This window comes from Sphaerodactylus townsendi, linkage group LG11 (assembly GCF_021028975.2).
Source record: "Sphaerodactylus townsendi isolate TG3544 linkage group LG11, MPM_Stown_v2.3, whole genome shotgun sequence".
NCBI classification, from domain to species: domain Eukaryota; kingdom Metazoa; phylum Chordata; class Lepidosauria; order Squamata; family Sphaerodactylidae; genus Sphaerodactylus; species Sphaerodactylus townsendi.
Window position 1 is genome coordinate 71,069,397 of NC_059435.1, and position 17,984 is coordinate 71,087,380.

At 44.1% G+C, this 17,984-nt stretch overlaps 1 protein-coding gene across 1 annotated transcript in view; it reads left to right on the forward strand.

The window, feature by feature from the left end:
* The window catches only part of EXOG (exo/endonuclease G), a 36,539-nt gene extending 19,004 nt beyond the window's left edge, over positions 1 to 17,535 (forward strand). Inside the window, exon 6 of the mRNA XM_048510277.1 lies at positions 16,683 to 17,535. Within this exon, the coding sequence (XP_048366234.1) occupies positions 16,683 to 17,144 (462 nt within the window). The 3' untranslated portion in view covers positions 17,145 to 17,535. The remainder of the gene's footprint in view (positions 1 to 16,682) is intronic.
* The last annotated feature ends 449 nt before the right edge of the window (positions 17,536 to 17,984 follow it).

Here is a 17,984-nt window from a genome sequence, read left to right on the forward strand (position 1 = left end):
ATTTAAAAAGAGCTGCCTCTGAAGGAAAGAAGCAACAGCATTAATACAGAATTAGTGCCACTTAAAAAACGTAAAGCATTGGGTGGTTACTTACTCATGGGGTGATGTCATATCACAATGTTTACTAGGCAGACTTTGTTTATGGGGTGGTTTGCCATTGCCTTCCCCAGTCATCTACACTTTACCTCCAGCAAGCTGGGTACTCATTGCACCGACCTCGAAAGGATGGAAGGCTGAGTCAACCTTAAGTCGGCTACCAGAAACCAACTTCCACTGGGATCAAATTAGGTTGTTAGCAGAGCTTTGACTGCAGTACTGCAGCTTAACCACTCTGTGCCACGGGGTTATTGTGAATGCAACTTACATATTTTAAAACTTATCCTAAAATATTTGAAGTTTTCATACACTGAAGGGAAAGCTGTCTCAAAACAAAGAAGACGGGAAAAAATATTAATGCTGTCCTTTCCACTTCCTAATGAGGATCCACCTATACTCTGTCTCAGATAAAGAGGTTAGTACAGTCATTTGAGGTTCAGTGGTGGAGAAAATTGTATGCTTCCGCATTATAATGTAATCCCAAACCAATATGAGAATTATCACCGTTTCTATGCATTGCTGTTATCAAAACCATTATTTTGTGCATTATTGAACACAGTACTTTGATTCAAGAGCATTTATAGTTCATCGAACAATGATCACCAATAGCCTTTTGCAAACTGGTAGGCACTAGGACCCAGGCAGAGCATTCCATCACAAAGGAGGTCCAGCATGTTGAGTTTTGTGACGGAGGGATACACAATCCTACTGTCACCTTTTTTTGAGACCGTATAGCACATTTGTATCCTTCAAGCAGCTGAACTTGGATCACATAGTTCTCGTCTCCTCCATCTTTGGCTAAGATCAACTTTGCCCAAAGTTCTCCTAGGTAACCTCAGGGCTGAGTGGAAATCGAAGTTGTAACCGCTGCAACCCACTGGCTCTCAATCAGATACTGTCTTCATAATACTGGGCAAAAGACCGGTCCTTTATTTCATTTCCTTTCAGCATTCCGTTTGTCGCAGCCAATTTTACGGCGACCCTCTGGGATTTTCATTTAGCTGCATTATTACTGGAAATCATCATTATCGTAATTGCTTTTGATTATCAATGGATGCTGGAAACTGAGGCCTTTGTTCCACTTTGGAAATGATGATTTCTCGCCATTCGCATAGATTTGAAAAACACCGGGACACCCACCCAACTTGAGAATTGAGCACGGGACCAGATGGACCTCAGGCATTTCTTAGGGTGCATCTTAGGGCTGGGTAACTCCTTTGAAGTTGAAGGGGTATAAAACTATTTTCCCAGGCTGGCTCTCCCCTGAGCTTCACTGTGACAGCTTCGCTCTTCTGTGGATGCCAGCCTGCAAATAGGCATAATCAACAACTGCTCCTTCTGTACCTGTAGCCTAGGACAGCTGGATTCCATCCCACACATTCTCCTGAACTGCTTATTATACCAAGAACTCTGATCCAGCCTGTTATCCCAAGCTATAGACTCTATGATTGATTATACTGAATCAGATAAAGTAGTTATGCTTTTAAATTGTCAGGATTTTCATTGTTGCCTTATAGTGGCAAAGTTTTTGTCAGAAGTTTGTAAACTGAATGTATGACAAACTCGAAGTTTTTTACTATTCACTTTATAACTGGAATTGTATTTTTATACTATCGTGTATATGCCAATAAAGGCTTATTGAATTGAATTGAATTGAACTGCTCCTGCACCTGCCTTCTCCGTTGTGGCCCCTGCCTCGTGGAATGGTCTGCCTGAGGTCAGGAAGGCCTCCTCTCTCCTGGCTTTTCTCAAACCTGGAACGGGTCCAGAAGAGGCAACCCACATGGTAAAAGTTCTGGACTCCATGCCCTACAAGGAGCAGGTTAGAGATCTGGGTATGTTTAGCCTGGAGCTAATACCCCAGAGGACAGGGTCAGAATTCAAAATGACTTGGACCGATTAGAGAGTTGGCTCTCGTGGTCTCTTCCAACTCTATGCTTCTGTGCAAAACTGAAATATCCAAGAGAGGATTTTTATATAAGCAATAGGGTAGCACTGTGCAAAATTACAAAATGAAGCAGAATGATTGTCAAGAGTTACTTGGACAAATTAGTAGAGACTGTGATCTATTCTGCTGCATATAGGTTTCTGTAAGTTGGATCCTGCTGTATAATTTTGCAACATTTAATAGGCCACGGTAACTGTTATGCTTTGCTTCCATTCTGGGTTGGTTTGTTGTTTTTTTTAAAAGATTTCTGGTTAATTCTGCAACCCAATTCCCGTCTTATTGTTTACTGAATTTATTTATTTATTTATTTATTTATTTATTTATTTATTTATTTATTTATTTATTTATTTATTTATTTATTTATTTATAATTGATTTTGTATACTGCCCCTCCCCCGAAGGGCTCTGGGTGGTGAACAACACAGTAAAACAACAATCATATTAAAACCCCATTAAAGCAGCAGATTAACAAAATTACATTGGCATCCAGCATAAAACTTCATGAACCTACCCTGGGAAGATACAAATAATGGGGCAGAGGGCCCCCTAAGTATTAAGGGGCCCAGAGTGTAAAAGGGGGGGGGGGAAGGGGAAATGCCCCATCCTGTTGACTGTATCGACTCCTTCTGTGTGATCCACCTCCAGCCCTAGTGGCATGGTCCGACTATAAATAACATAAGTAAAAATAATGAAAAACCGCTCTGGGATTCTGAAGCTGCCTGCGAAAGGAAAGGGTTACCGCGGCACAGAGAGCATTTCCGTGGTTGCTGTTGTGATGTATCTGATAATACTTCGGAAGCAAGGAGACCGGTGCACGGCTGGATAATGTGTGCTAGCAGCTCAGTCATGATGGAGTTTGATTTCTATTGACCGTATCCTGCGGGAATCCCAGGTAATTGCCATCTCTGAGGCAGAGCTCACTGTGACAAAAGCCCCGTGCTTTCCTCTGACTTTGTTTACTGTAACCGCGTTGCACTGTCCAGTCGCTAGAGGGCCCCGGCACCGTTAAGACCACGGCACGTTTCGTCCCTTTCTTCATTTCTGCTCTTGGAAAGATAGCGAAACTCTCTCTGTTAAGGCATTGCTCTTTATTTGTCTTTTTCAGGTCACCCTTTGCAGAGAAGGGTTATCAGATATTGCAGCGTACTGTGGCTAAAATGCTAAAAATGCTTTATCTTGGGGAAGAATGCCAGGCTGTCATGCTCCGGCTCTTCAATTTTAAGAAAAGGCTTGGTACAAATGAGTTTTCTTTCCAAGGTCAGAAGGATAAGTTTCTCCGTGGCTTTTCACCTTTCTTCGGTTGTTGTTGGTGACACCATTTATCTCTTTGACCTGGAGGGGTTTTATATAACCAAACTTAATTCTTTTCAATAGTCTGGTGTTCTTCGCCCGTATCTTCCACAGCCGCAGGTGACCCCTTAGACACCCACATTTTATAACTGGCATATATTGTGTTAATTAAACAAACTTGATGTTAGCTTGCATACTTGTAGAAATAATGCTGTGAATTTTTAAATCTGTGTGAAATGTAACCAGGGCTTCAACTTTTAATTGGTAAATTAAAGCAGCAGTGGCGTAGGAGGTTAAGAGCTCATGTATCTAATCTGGAGGAACCGGGTTTGATTCCCAGCTCTGCCGCCTGAGCTGTGGAGGCTTATCTAGGGAATTCAGATTAGCCTGTACACTCCCACACACGCCAGCTGGGTGACCTTGGGCTAGTCACAGCTTCTCGGAGCTCTCTCAGCCCCACCTACCTCACAAGGTGTTTGTTGTGAGGGGGGAAGGGCAAGGAGATTGTCAGCCCCTTTGAGTCTCCTCCTCCTCCTCCTCCTCCTCCTCCTCCTCCTCCTCCTCCTCCTCCTCTTCTTCTTCTTCTTCTTCTTCTTCTTCTTCTTCTTCTTCTTCTTCTTCTACTAAATTAATCCATGAAAGCTGGCGTTGTGTCTGATCTATTCCGCCGGGCTTTTTCTGGAGACCAGCCAGGCTGATATCCATCTTTATTGGCCTCCCAAGGGTTGAATTTGGGTTGAAGTCGCCATTTTGGTTGTTTAATTTGCCATTATATTGTAGTAGTGTTTATAGTGTTAGGATTTTGTTGTTGTTTTAATTGTGGTTCTACGATTTTGTAACTGTGGTTTTATGATGTTGTATGGCTGCCCTGAGCCCTTTGGGGATGGGCAGGGTAAAAATTCAATAAATAAATAAATAATAAAGTCAACTTCTTTCCAACACTTGCTAGGAACATGCCTTTATCTGTGGAGGCTCCCCCAGTTGTAGATTGCTCCCTCCCCCAACGTTCACTTGATTCCTACCTTCTGGAGCAGCAGTGGCGTAGGAGGTTAAGAGCTCGTGTATCTAATCTGGAGGAACCGGGTTTGATTCCCAGCTCTTCCGCCTGAGCTATGGAGGCTTATCTGGGGAATTCAGACTAGCCTGTACACTCCCACACACGCCAGCTGGGTGACCTTGGGCTAGTCACAGCTTCTCGGAGCTCTCTCAGCCCCACCTACCTCATAGGGTGTTTGTTGCGAGGGGGGAAGGGCAAGGAGATTGTCAGCCCCTTTGAGTCTCCTGCAGGAGAGAAAGGGGGGATATAAATCCAAACTCTTATTATTATTATTATTAGTTTCTAGGCATGTGATAAACCATTTTTACTTCAATTTGTTATCTTAATACTCTCTCCACAGTTTACCTGTTGTCTGTAAATTTTTGTGTAACTTTTTTATTGATCAATGCTGTATTGTTAAAGATGTTTATTGTTGGGATTTTATTAATAATTTTTAATTGTTTCCCATGAATTTATTATTCTGTCATTGTGCTTTGGGGCAAGATTTTTCGGAGCTATGGAATAGCTTCCTGGGTGACCTTGGGTCAGTCGCATGTTCTCAGCTGAGCCTGCCTTGCAGGGAAAGAATAAACTGGAGGAGAGGGGAAGAGTAAAGGCCACTTTAGGTTCCCTTTGCAAAGAAAAATGTGTTGGGAATGAAGTTAATAAATGGAATAATTAAATAAATAGAAATATTCTAAATAAATGCTCATGGCCGTTTAACTGGGGATGGCAGTGGTTGAAACTAGGATTTTCTGTGTGCCGTCTGTACGCTGTTCCACTTAGTTAGAATTCTTCCACCACTCTTTGGGCCCCAAGTAAATGTTCGTTTTGAGAGGGTGGCTTTGTTTTGGAGCATAACTGCAACAGAAAAATAAGCATTTCAAGTATTAGATACATTTATATCTTCCTTTTCTCTCCAAAAAAACTGAGCTCTCAAATGAATTACAGAAGTTTCAAAATACACTTTTGTGGTAAGAATGCAGCATTAAGTGGTTTCCAGGTCCTCCTCCCAGTCTCGGAAAGGGTGCAGCTTGTGAACGGCTAAGTCTGGTTCAAGAAGCCCCTCCCAGTTGGGAGTAACGGGGGGGGGGGGGGTTCAGGAGTGCCTCCCAGCTGTGGTCCTGAGATTTCATGGAGGAGTCCTACTTCATTCAGTGAAGGTACAGCGCCCATCCCAAGGTTAGTTATGTTTCTGACCAAGAGTACCCCCATCTTACCTGGATCAAGTTTCAGTTTGTTGACCCCATCAAGTCCTGCCTCTGTATACTGCTGACCACAAACTGACCTATCTAGGTGACCACTCCAGAGGTTTTTTTATATATATATAATTTTATTGATATTTTGGATTGTTACAGATTTATATTGTACATCTTATATTTCATCCTCCATATCCTTTTCCCCCCTTTTCCCCCTCCCCCCTCTTCTTTTCTTCTTTAGATGTGCAGCAGCAGGTCCATTCTTTTTAATCTTCTTATCCAGTTTTCTTCTGTAATTCCAATTTCATTTAGCCAGTCTTTGAATTCCGTCCATATCTACTTCACGTCTTTTTGTTTTTCTTGCCATATTTGGTTTCTCGACATTAATGTCAAAAATTTCTAATTGTATTTGCTCCCATATATATTCCAACCATTTCTGCATTGTCCAGATTTTTTTGTCCTTCTACCCCAATGCTATTACTGCATGGGCCGCTCTGATCATGAGTTTGAATAGCTTTCTCTTTCTTTGTTCTATTATTGTACAATCCAATATGCCACCTATGGGTAGATATTGCATTTTTATCCCCACAATGCCAACATTTCGGACTGAGTCCACTTATCATATATGCCAACTGTTTCGGTGTCTGTAGCTGCAGTGATGCCTGCCAACACCTTTCCTGGTGCTTGCCTAAAAACTTTTAGGAAATAGGTGGGGCTAGGTGGAGCTTTTGTCCAGCAAAGCTTCTGATAGGCTGTTCAGATTAAAAGGCATCCTGTTAAACAGAGTTTCTGCTGGGATTGGTGATGTTATGTATAACCTTGAGCCCAGATGTATTGTGGTTGGCTCCGCCTCCTTTGGATCTGCCTATTATGGCAGCCATTGTGCGATTATCCCCACATTTTGTGGTTGGATCCGCCTCCTGCAGCAGCCATTTTGTGACTAGTGCTGCCAGTTGCCGCAGCCATTTTATGGTCATGGCCACCACCCTGGGTCAGAATTCCAAACAGGCCCACAGTTTCTAAAAGGCTGAAGACCCCTGATGTTAAAAGTATAGAGAACAAAACCTTGCAACATTCTGCAGATAAAAGGCCACAGGGCTGAAAGAGTGGACAGTATCTTAGCTGCAGTGATGCCTGCCAACACCTTTCCTGGTGCTTGCCTAAAAACTTTTAGGAAATAGGTGGGGCTAGGTGGAGCTTTTGTCCAGCAAAGCTTCTGATAGGCTGTTCAGATTAAAAGGCATCCTGTTAAACAGAGTTTCTGCTGGGATTGGTGATGTTATGTATAACCTTGAGCCCAGATATATTGTGGTTGGCTCCGCCTCCTTTGGATCTGCCTATTATGGCAGCCATTGTGCGATTATGCCCACATTTTGTGGTTGGCTTGCCCTCCTGCAGCAGCCATTTTGTGACTAGTGCTGCCAGTTGCCGCAGCCATTTTATGGTCATGGCCACCACCCTGGGTCAGAATTCCAAACAGGCCCACAGTTTCTAAAAGGCTGAAGACCCCTGATGTTAAAAGTATAGAGAACAAAACCTTGCAACATTCTGCAGATAAAAGGCCACAGGGCTGAAAGAGTGGACAGTATCTTAGCTGCAGTGATGCCTGCCAACACCTTTCCTGGTGCTTGCCTAAAAACTTTTAGGAAATAGGTGGGGCTAGGTGGAGCTTTTGTCCAGCAAAGCTTCTGATAGGCTGTTCAGATTAAAAGGCATCCTGTTAAACAGAGTTTCTGCTGGGATTGGTGATGTTATGTATAACCTTGAGCCCAGATATATTGTGGTTGGCTCCGCCTCCTTTGGATCTGCCTATTATGGCAGCCATTGTGCGATTATGCCCACATTTTGTGGTTGGCTTGCCCTCCTGCAGCAGCCATTTTGTGACTAGTGCTGCCAGTTGCCGCAGCCATTTTATGGTCATGGCCACCACCCTGGGTCAGAATTCCAAACAGGCCCACAGTTTCTAAAAGGCTGAAGACCCCTGATGTTAAAAGTATAGAGAACAAAACCTTGCAACATTCTGCAGATAAAAGGCCACAGGGCTGAAAGAGTGGACAGTATCTTAGCCAAAACCCTGCCCTCTCTCATTCACTCTGCACTAAATATAGGAACTCAGAATTCTGGGACCGCTCTGCAGGGTATATGGTTAGGGGGAAAGAATTCTCAATAGAGCATAACTCCGCACTCCTATCTGTCTACTCTTTGTTATTGATAAACTGAGACCCCATGTTGATGCACAGGCTAACTTTGCCTGTCTCAGTCCCCTGTATGTTTTGCTAATATCAGCCAGGCCAGTATTGAATTTCTTTTCATCACTCTGGCCTTTGCAGAGCTGCTTTGTCTTACTGGTTGGATTGCTGGCGAGGGCACCCAAGTTTTCTTAGTTAGAAAAGGGACGGCGGAAAAGGGGTCATCCAGAACGGCCTGTCTACTCTTCCCCTACCACCGCATTAAAGAGAACCTTTTGAAAAATAGAGCCACGGTCAGTACGTGGACGGGAGACGACCAAGAAAGACTAGGGTTGCTTTAGAGGGGCAAGGTCACCAGCAGAGACAAGTCACCTGGAATATTGTGTACAGTTCTGGGCACCACACTTCAAGAAGGATATTGACAAGCTGGAACAGGTCCAGAGGAGGGCAACCAGAATGGTAAAACATCTGGAGTCCGTGCCCTACGAGGAGACACTTAGGGAGCTGGGGATGTGTAGTCTGGAGAAGTGAAGGTTAAGTGACGTGACCACCATGTTTAGATATTTGAAGGGATGTCCTGTTGGTGAGGGAGCAAGCTTGTTTTCTGCTGCTCCAGAGACTAGGACCAGGAGTCATGGGTTCAAGGTGAAGGGAAAGAGATTCCACCTAACCATCAGGGAAAAACTTCCTGACAGCAAGGGCTGTTCGACAGTGGAATGCACTGCCTCGGAGTGTGGTAGAGTCTCCTTCTTTGGAGGTTTTTAAAGAGAGGCTGGATGGCCACCTGTCAGGAGTGCTTGAATTATGTGTTCCTTTTTGCAGGGGATTAGACTTGATGGCCCCTGGGGTCTCTTCCAACTCTATGATTCTATGATCTCTTGCCTAGAAAGCCCTGTGGATGGGGTCACCATGAACTGGCAGTGAATTGACAGCTTGTTCTTTTTAATACATCACCAAATAAATTAAACCCGATCAGCCCCAGATACCCGCAGGAGCAGCAGAAGAGGGAGAACCAATTACACTTAACCTTTGTTCCATGCGCACGACCAATAATTGGCAGTGGCGCTGATAAGCAGACGCAGTCCTGTTTCCCAAGTATTGTAATTATTTGCTTTACAAACTTATCTGTCATAAGAGATTGGCTTTCCCCCTCTCTTCATTGATCCACTAAGTTGCTGCAGTTATTTTAATTGGGCGAGCTACAAAATGGAAATAGTTGTGTGTTCAAAGCAAGAAGCAGAGCCGGAACGGAACCAGAACGTGGAATAAATTCTCAGCCGATTTCAGAGAGACGCGGCTGAAAAGGGAGTTACTGCTCCAGGAAGAAGTAGGTTGCTCACAACCACAGCAGCCCCAGCGTCTGACAGGCGTGTAAAGAAGTACAATTTAGCGGCAATTGAAGGAACCCTCCTATCCGACAGCTCCTACAGTCGGGTGTCGTGTTCCTCTAGTGTGGGGAGGGGGCGGCCACGATTTTTACCCTTTACACCTCCACAGTATTTAATGCAGGAGAAGAGGGTCTGAGTAATCACGTGGTTTCTCTGTGTGTTTCAACACACCTGTAAGGAAGACTTGTTATTGCTGCCGTGGAGTGGCAGGACGGAGGCTGCAGAGAAGATAAACCTAGTGATTCGATCATCATAAAATCTCCCAGTGAGTTGATGAGCGAGAGGAGCTTTGAACCACAAACCATCACAATTACGGCCATTTTGACTTCACTATATGATGTTTTTCTCTCTCTTCACATTGTCTCTGGTCCTTAGCTGTATGTATCTCTCTTCCCATAGTCTCTGCTGCTCTGTGGGAGAGAAAAGACATCTACCCCTTTTTTATAGTATGGTGCTCTGTTCATCAACCTTGTTCTCTGCTTTCTAGCACCTTTGAAACCACCTTGGCTTTTCTCCTGTACCTTTCCCGTGGAAACCTATCGATCTTTATTAGCTTTAAAAGACTTCTTGTCTTTCTCTCTTGTGAAGTCTACAAACCTGAACCGTTTGGCATTCCTGTCTTGTTTGAATTCATTCTGTTCATCTCTGCTCCATTCAGCCTACATATCAGTCTAATCGGTGGCCTAGCTCTGACACAGTGTAAGGCAGTTTCATGAGTCTTTATAAGGTAGTTGCAAGCAGCGTATTGTTGCAGCCCTGATGCACAAAACCAGGATTTTCTTTTTCTACACACTGCACCGCAGACAAAAAGGACTGTGCCTTTCTCAGCTGTATGAACTGAAGACCATGTGGCGTCACTTCCTTAACTGCCTCAGAACTAAAGTTCTCTGTTCAGTTCTGGGCACCACAATTTAAGGCTGTTTACAAGCTGGAATGTATTCAGAGGAGGGCAACCAAAATGGTAAAAGGTCTGGGAATCCATGCCCTACGAGGAGAGACTTCAGGAGTTGGGTATGTTTAGTCTGGAGAAGAGGAGGTTAAGGGGGGACATGATACCTATGTTAAAATATATTAAGGGATGCCATGTCGAAGAGGGAGCAAGCTTTTTTTCTGCTAGTCAGAGGCTTTGATACAGAATAATGGATTCAAGATGCAGGAAAAGAGATTCCACCTAAACATTAGGAAGAACTTTCTGACTGTCAGTGCTGTTCGACAGTGGAATGCACTACCTCAGAGGGTGTTGGAGTCTCCTTCTTTGGAGGTTTTAAATGGAGGCTGGATGAACATAAGTCGGGAGAGCTTTGGTTGTGTGTTCCTGCATAGCAAGGGGGTTGGACTGGATGGCCCCTGGGGTCCCTTCCAACTCTGTGATTATATTACTCTACTCCCACTTTCTTGGTTGAAAAAGCACCGTGTATCTCAAACCAGAGAGCCGGGCAGCTGGGCTCCAGCCTCTTCCTTCCGGCTCCATGAAACAGTTTGCCAAAGTAGAGAATGGCAGCTACATAAAACTGCTCCTCTGTGGTTGTCTTTTCATGTTCTCAAAGCAGGTGGATAAAAGCAGGTGCGGCAGATAGAACGGGTCTGTTGCCTGTCATGTTCGGGGCTTGACCGGCTGTTTGAACTGCCTGTGACGTGGACTTGGAAGCCAGCCGCACTCTTCTGCTTTCACTTCGAAACCTACCACTCCTTTTTAGGCTGAGCAGTTTGGACCTTTAATGTTATGCTGAGTGCCTACAAACTACAGATATACCTGCCAACATTGTCAACAAAGAACAGGCTGGCGTGCTGGTTGTCTTCATGGCTGTTCTTATTCGGCCAATCTCAGGATATGGTTTCCAACATGGAAAGTGGACTCTTGAGAACTGCGCTTATCTGTATCCTAAAGGAACCTATTTCTAATCCTCAAGAATGTAGGAGGGGACCTTGATTTTTATGGCAACCGGAGGTGGCTTCAGTGATTCTGGGAAAGAATTTCTTCATTTGTCACAGGTCCTTGACTTGTCACAGGCCCTGGCCTTGTGTGCATCCATATCCCATTGTCTTTCTGTCTTGCTTTTTGAGGGTAGAACTAGAAACCCTTGCATAAGTACCTCTCAATACTCACAGAAGGTGTAGAGCAGAGGTGTCCCGCTGTGGACCTCCAGCTGTTCATAGACTATGATTCCCATCAGCCCCAAGTGGGACACCCAGTGGTGGGATCCAAAAAAATTAGTAACAGGTTTCCATGGTGGTGGGATTCAAACTGTGGCGTAGCGCCAATGGGGCTGGGCGGGGCATGATGGGGCGTGGCCGGGCATTCCAGGGGCAGGGCATTCCTGGGCGGGGCTGTGGCAAGGACGCAGCCGCTGCACCGGTCTTTGGGCAGGAAACGAATGCACGCAGGCGCAGGCTGCCACGCACGCCGGTGCACCTCCTGCTAGACTGCTTCAAGTTCTGCGCGCTACTGCTGAGAGGACCCCTAACTAAGGCAAAAATCACGTGGCAAAATCACCAATTAGTAACCCCCTCTCGGCACACACAAATAATTAATAACCTACTCTCGGGAACCGGTGAGAACCTGCTGGATCCCACCTCTGGGGACACCCCGACCAAGAGTCTCTGTATGGAAGATGCTGCTCTCATTTATGTGGTGAGAACATGTGGTGAGAACAAGCGCACCTACACATTTTTGTGTATTTGCAAATCGGTTCCTTCCATTGAAGTGAATGGGAGAGCCCCCACACATAAGCGCCCTGTGTTTACTTAGAAGAATACAAGCAAATAAATACCAGGCCTGGGGAAGATCTCTTGAAACTCACCTTTTAAAATGCAGAATGATACATCCACTGCCATTTAAATCCCCTGATTTACTGATCAGAATATTTATATGGAATATACATACTTCAGAAAATGCCAGTTTATTTTGCCTGTGGTAGAAATGAAAAACTCCGGCTGGTTTTTGATTTGTCGTAAATGTAGAATCTTTTTGTATAGGAGACTGGATAAATGAAGCCTTGTGTCTCCTAATAACCTATCAGAATATCCGGGATATGTGGATAATCAGAAGTTCAGATACATCTCAATGTTACACCCTTGGTTAGGCTGAGATGTGGATTGGTTTGGAGCAGAGATGCGAAGCAAGGATTCAAATAGGCTAGGAATCCCAAACATCTCAGAGCTGTTGATCGAGAGAGAGAAAGTCATTTAAAGAGAATAAAAAGTCTATTTTGAAGCTAATAAATGAGGTTTCATCATCCTCTTGTTCACAAATAAGGACAGTTAAATTCAGAATAAGAATGACCGAGGAACACACCTTTTGATCCTGCAGATGCCTTGCCAATTCCAACCCTGTGATACAGCAGTCATTGAAATATTCATGGGGAGAATGGGGCACAGGGGCTGGTTGTGTGCAATATTTGTGAATCAGATATTTTATCTGTTATTAATATGCTTAGTTCATGACAGAAAGAAGGCAACTTCTGCAGAATGACATCTTTGAAGCCACCTATTTTGCTGCAGTCTCTGGTACTTGTGATAGGTAAAGAAAAAAATAGAGGAAATGAAAAGGAAAGCATGCCAGGGCTCACACATAAGTTGCAGAAACCTTAAGTGACACGATTTTCTACTTCAGGGTTAAAGTGCGTTGAAAATGACATATAGCTGAAAGAACTAAGGTGTCTTTTGAACTTCGCTGTACGTTACCCTGAGCCCTTCTGGGGCGGTTGACTAAGAAAGAAAGAAAGAAAGAAAGAAAGAAAGAAAGAAAGAAAGAAAGAAAAGATAGATACGATAGATAAGATAGATGCAGATCATTTCTGTCTGGGTCCAGGATTTCTGAAACAAGCTAAGACCCCCACCCAAACAATCCAAGTTCTTGTGAAACAGGAATCTTAACATGCTGTTCAGTTGCTTAACCCCAGCCAAACTCCAGTCTGCCTCTTAGAGCACGATGAGCCACTGAGTTGCACCAAATAGTGCTGCATTTTCCTTAATGTGTGCTAGTTTTTAATCACAGCATGCCATTGATACCATCAAAGGGCCGCCGCCGCTCTCTAGAAGGAACGAGTTGTGGCTTCAGCTCCCACCAGCTCTTTAAAGATCATTCTTTGCATGCGGATAGACAATCACAAATCAAAGGCGACGTGCGCTTGGGTAGCGCTCAGATGGTTTCTGTTCAGTCACAATAAGGGCATATGCGCTCGGTGTTTTGTAGGCAAGTGGGGAGAGAAATGTGTGTCAGGGCTAAATAATAGAGATTGATGTGCGAGCACTGAAGAGCGCATTTCCTTCTTCCACTAGGTGGCGGTGGGGCATCAGTTATTCCACGGTTCGTGTTATCATTTTTGTAGGATGGAGACAGGGCTTTCAAACATATACAGACATAAATTGTTAACAGACTGGTTTTTAAAATGTATGTATGTATGTGTGTGTGTGTGTGTGTGTGTGTATGTATATATATATATGTGTGTGTGTGTATATGTGTGTGTGTGTATATATGTATATATGTGTGTGTGTGTGTGTGTGTATATATGTATATATGTGTGTGTGTGTGTGTGTGTGTGTATATATGTATATATATGTGTGTGTGTGTATATATATATATGTATATGTGTGTGTGTGTGTATATGTATATATATATGTGTGTGTGTGTGTGTGTATGTGTGTGTGTGTGTGTGTATATATATGTATATATATATGTGTGTGTGTGTGTGTGTGTGTGTGTATATATATATATATATAATTAATTTTTCTGTGCAGTTTGCTTGGCCTGAGCCATTGTGGAACAACGCACATCAGTTACCTGAAAAATGACTATAATTGACAAAATTTGTTTTAGTTCAGTTCTTGTTATGGAAGCAGGACACTTCTTACTGCTGCATTGGCCAGTATGTCAATAGCTGGATTCTCTTCTCCTAAGCAATGATGCTACCCCTCCCCTTATAAATACAGAAGTCTCACGTGTAATGTGGAAGATTGTAAGAATTAATCCGTAGCCACCTTTGCTCTGAATCCAGAAGCTTTGCCGTGTGCACCAAGGCGTTGTAGCACTGAGCAAATAACGGCTCGGTTTTTGTGAGTCTGAGAATTCTGTAGATTTGCACATGGTTCACACACACATATACACAGGTCCTGTAATGCCGAAAGAGCAGGACACCCTTGTACCTTCAGAGGGCCATGCTGGATTCGGACTTGCAAGACTCGACTGCCATCATAGAGACTGACCTGAGTGAATTTTTAACAGGCAGTGGGAACCAATCAGGGTGATGTTGATCCTCCCTTAAGAGGAAAAAGAAGAGGAGTTTGGATTTTATGTCCCACTTTTCTCAACTGTAAGGAGTCTCAAAAGCAGTGTGCCAACTCCTTCCCTTCCTCTCCCCACGACGGACATCCTGTGAGATCGTGCACAGACTATCTGCTCCTCGCCTTAGTTTGCCCTCTGACACACAGTCTCCGTGGTCTCAGGCAGACGGAGGGCATTTCAATTTGCTCAGAAGAGCATGAGCTCGCCTTACCTCTTGAGGGCTTCTCCCTTGGACCCGTTTCTGGAAGGCTGCGCTCACCAGCACTGGGTCCAGGCGCCGATCCTGTAGTGGCGCAGTAGGTTAAGAGCTCGCGTATCTAATCTGGAGGAACCGGGTTCGATTCCCAGCTCTGCCGCTTGAGTTGTGGAGGCTTCTCTGGGGAATTCAGATTAGCCTGGGCGCTCCCACACACGCCAGCTGGGTGACCTGGGGCTAGTCACAGCTTCACGAAGCTCTCTCAGCCCCACCCACCTCACAGGGTGTTTGTTGTGAGGGGGGAAGGGCAAGGAGATTGGAAGCCCCTTTGAGTCTCCTGCAGGAGAGAAAGGGGGGATATAAATCCAAACTCCTCCTCCTCCTCTTCTTCTTCTTCTTCTTCTTCTTCTTCTTCTTCTTCTTCTTCTTCTTCTTCTTCTTCTCCTTCTTCTTCTCCTCCTTCTCCTTCTCCTTCTCCTTCTCCTTCTCCTTCTTCTTCCTCCTTCTTCCTCCTTCTTCTTCTTCCTCCTCCTTCTTCTTCTTCTAGAGCAGTCAAAATTTATTCAAGAAAATTCAACACGCTTCCTCGTCCAATTGGAACGACGATTCAAAGCATGTCCGACAAAAAACGAATAGCAGAATCCGACAAGGCCTTGCAAAAGGAGAAGCAAAAGGAGCAGAAAAGAAACCAATTCCAGGGGAAACCCAACCTCCCTTCCCCCTGCTGTTTAACCAAACCCAGCTGTTCTTGAGGATTTCATCTGATGCCAAGCAGCAGCCACACTAATCAGAGTTAGCAGCTAATTAGCATTCACAGCTGGAGTTGTTGAAGGGGAAAAGAATACTGAGTCGACACCCACCAGTTCACAGGTGATAATTCAACAGATAGAGACAGCCAGTTCCTTCAAACAGGTAGGCGCGGCTGAAAGAGTTTTGAGAGAACCATGACTAGCTCAAGGTCACCGAGCAGGCTTCAAGCGGAGGAGCGGGGAAACAACTCCAGTTCGCCAGATAAGATTCTGCTACTCATGTGGAGCAGTGGGGAATCAAATCTGGTTCTTTAGATTAGAATCCACCGCTCTTAACCACAACACCACACTGTGTGCATTCATTTTCTCTTTACATTGTTCTATATCCATGTGCACAACTTGATCTAGTTTCAGAGGGTAGCTGTGTTGCTCTGCAGAACAAGTAGAGTACCACGTTTGAGACCCACAAGATTTTTAGACTGTCAGCTTAACTGATGAATGGAGCATCCCCGAAATGGAATCCACGTCTGTCAATGTCTAATATGGCTTAAATCTGAGGGTGTGTATGGATCACAAGCCCTTGAGGTGTTGGTTTTAAAATGTTTGTTTTTAAATAGCCCGCAGTACCCTTGCGCAATTGTGTGTGCCGTGTATTAAAATCCATCTCTCTTCGGTAAATATTTTCTGTTCTCGCAATCACAGTCAATTGGACAACTGTTTGTTTTGATCGGTTTGATGGCAAATAAGTTGTGTAGGACTCAAGAGGGGACTTGTGTAATCAGACGTTGTGGGGCAATTTTTCATCAAAAGCCATCAAAGGCTTCTTTGCCCAACATCTGTTTAACTGGCAGCTGATAGAACGCTTTCATCAAGACATATGGTACAAACGTAAATCAGTTTTACGTTGGTGTAACGGCTTTGGCTTCTCTAAAACCAGCCTGAGATTTGCTGTTTTCTTTCAGAAGCTTTTAATTCTTCACAGATGCTATAATATTTAAAAATTCTAAAAGTGAAACATGAAATGTGAATTTGGTTCACTGTTAACTTATGTGATGTGGGGTGAAAGCAGAGGGAAACACGAAGGGACTTTGCAAACGCCTTCCAAAACCTTGAGTCAGTTTAGAAGCAAGTTCTGTTTTAAAAGGCTTGAGAAGCACCGTCTGCTAGGGTTCCCTGGGAGGAGGAAGGGAGCATCTCCAAATTCAGTTTTCAGCTCTTTACATAGAAAGCATTAACTCTGGAAGTGGGAGGATTGTGGCCTAGTTTTGTATGAGTCTGAGTGATTCAATCTCTCTGCTCTGCTGACAGGTAATTGGAAAAGACGACGTGGCTGTTCCTTCACATCTGTACAAAGTGATTCTCGCCAGGAGAAGCGCAGCGTTCCCCAGTCCTCTAGGGCTCGGGGCCTTCGTCGTACCCAACGATCCCATCAGTTTTGATCATCAGCTGCCAGAATTCCAAGTTGGCATTGAAGAGCTGGAGAAAATGTCGGGCCTTGTTTTCTTCCCGCAAGTGAATAAAGACAAGGACGTCAGGAATATCTGTGAGATCGACACGTGCAAACTGATGAGCTTGGAAGAATTCACTTTGTACATTACCGCACGGAAGCTGCAGAGCGCTCGGACGCTAGAAAGGTTGGGGAAGATCATGTCAGAGCTACAGGAGAAAGGGATCCAGCCGGATGAATATCTTTTGAAGGTTTACAAGAAGAAAGAAGAGGAATTAGTGGTACAGAAAACGATGGAAGCTAGAGAAGGGAAAACTGGTTAATGTTTGTGTATGTGTGTTTTAAAAAGGTTTGACTCTGCTGCTGTAAAATTTGGGTCAGGTTTCTGCAGTGACAGAGATCTTGGAGTAGAAGTCTGGTTCTTTGGCGCAAGAATTATAATATCCCCAATGGCACAGGATAGCCATGGAGCCCACACTGATTGATCTGTGCCCCTTTTGAAAACCAGTTTATTCAGAATTGCTTCTAAGGATACTGTAAATGTAGAAACAAATAAAAGAAAGTAACTTCTCCAGTAACTTTTCTATTAATTTTCTATTCCTCAGCACAGTCTCAAATGATCTTCATTATAACGTTGCTATCCAAAAGTCATAGTTTTCTGAAACCAGTGTATATGTGCATAACTGTATATAAATAATACTCCTAAATACTGTTCTCATTATGCGAGTGTTTTGGTTGTTCCACTAGGCAAGTGATACAATGCAATGCAATAATTTATTTACGGCCAATGAGTAGGCTAGTGATATTTGCGAATTCAACTCGGCCCAACTTTTTTTTTCACTCCTGTACCCCTTGGCAACCCATTTCCCAAAAATTGTACCCCCCATATTAGCAAACCCTTTACGTATTTTTTTTGCATACCCCCAAACTCTGGCTTGGAGGGGTGGGGGTAAGCATACCCCAGGCTGGGAACCGCTGAATGAAGCTAGTGACATTTTTAATTTTGTAAAAGAGTCCTGCTACCTCCTGACAACTCAATGAAATTGTTTCTGGGAAAGTTTTAAGTTTTTCAAATAAAGTTTATCCGTTGCACTGGGAAAGCCCCTTGGTGTTCAAGCTCATCAAGCTTAGGACAACACTGAAAGCGTTCCTTTCTCCTTTTT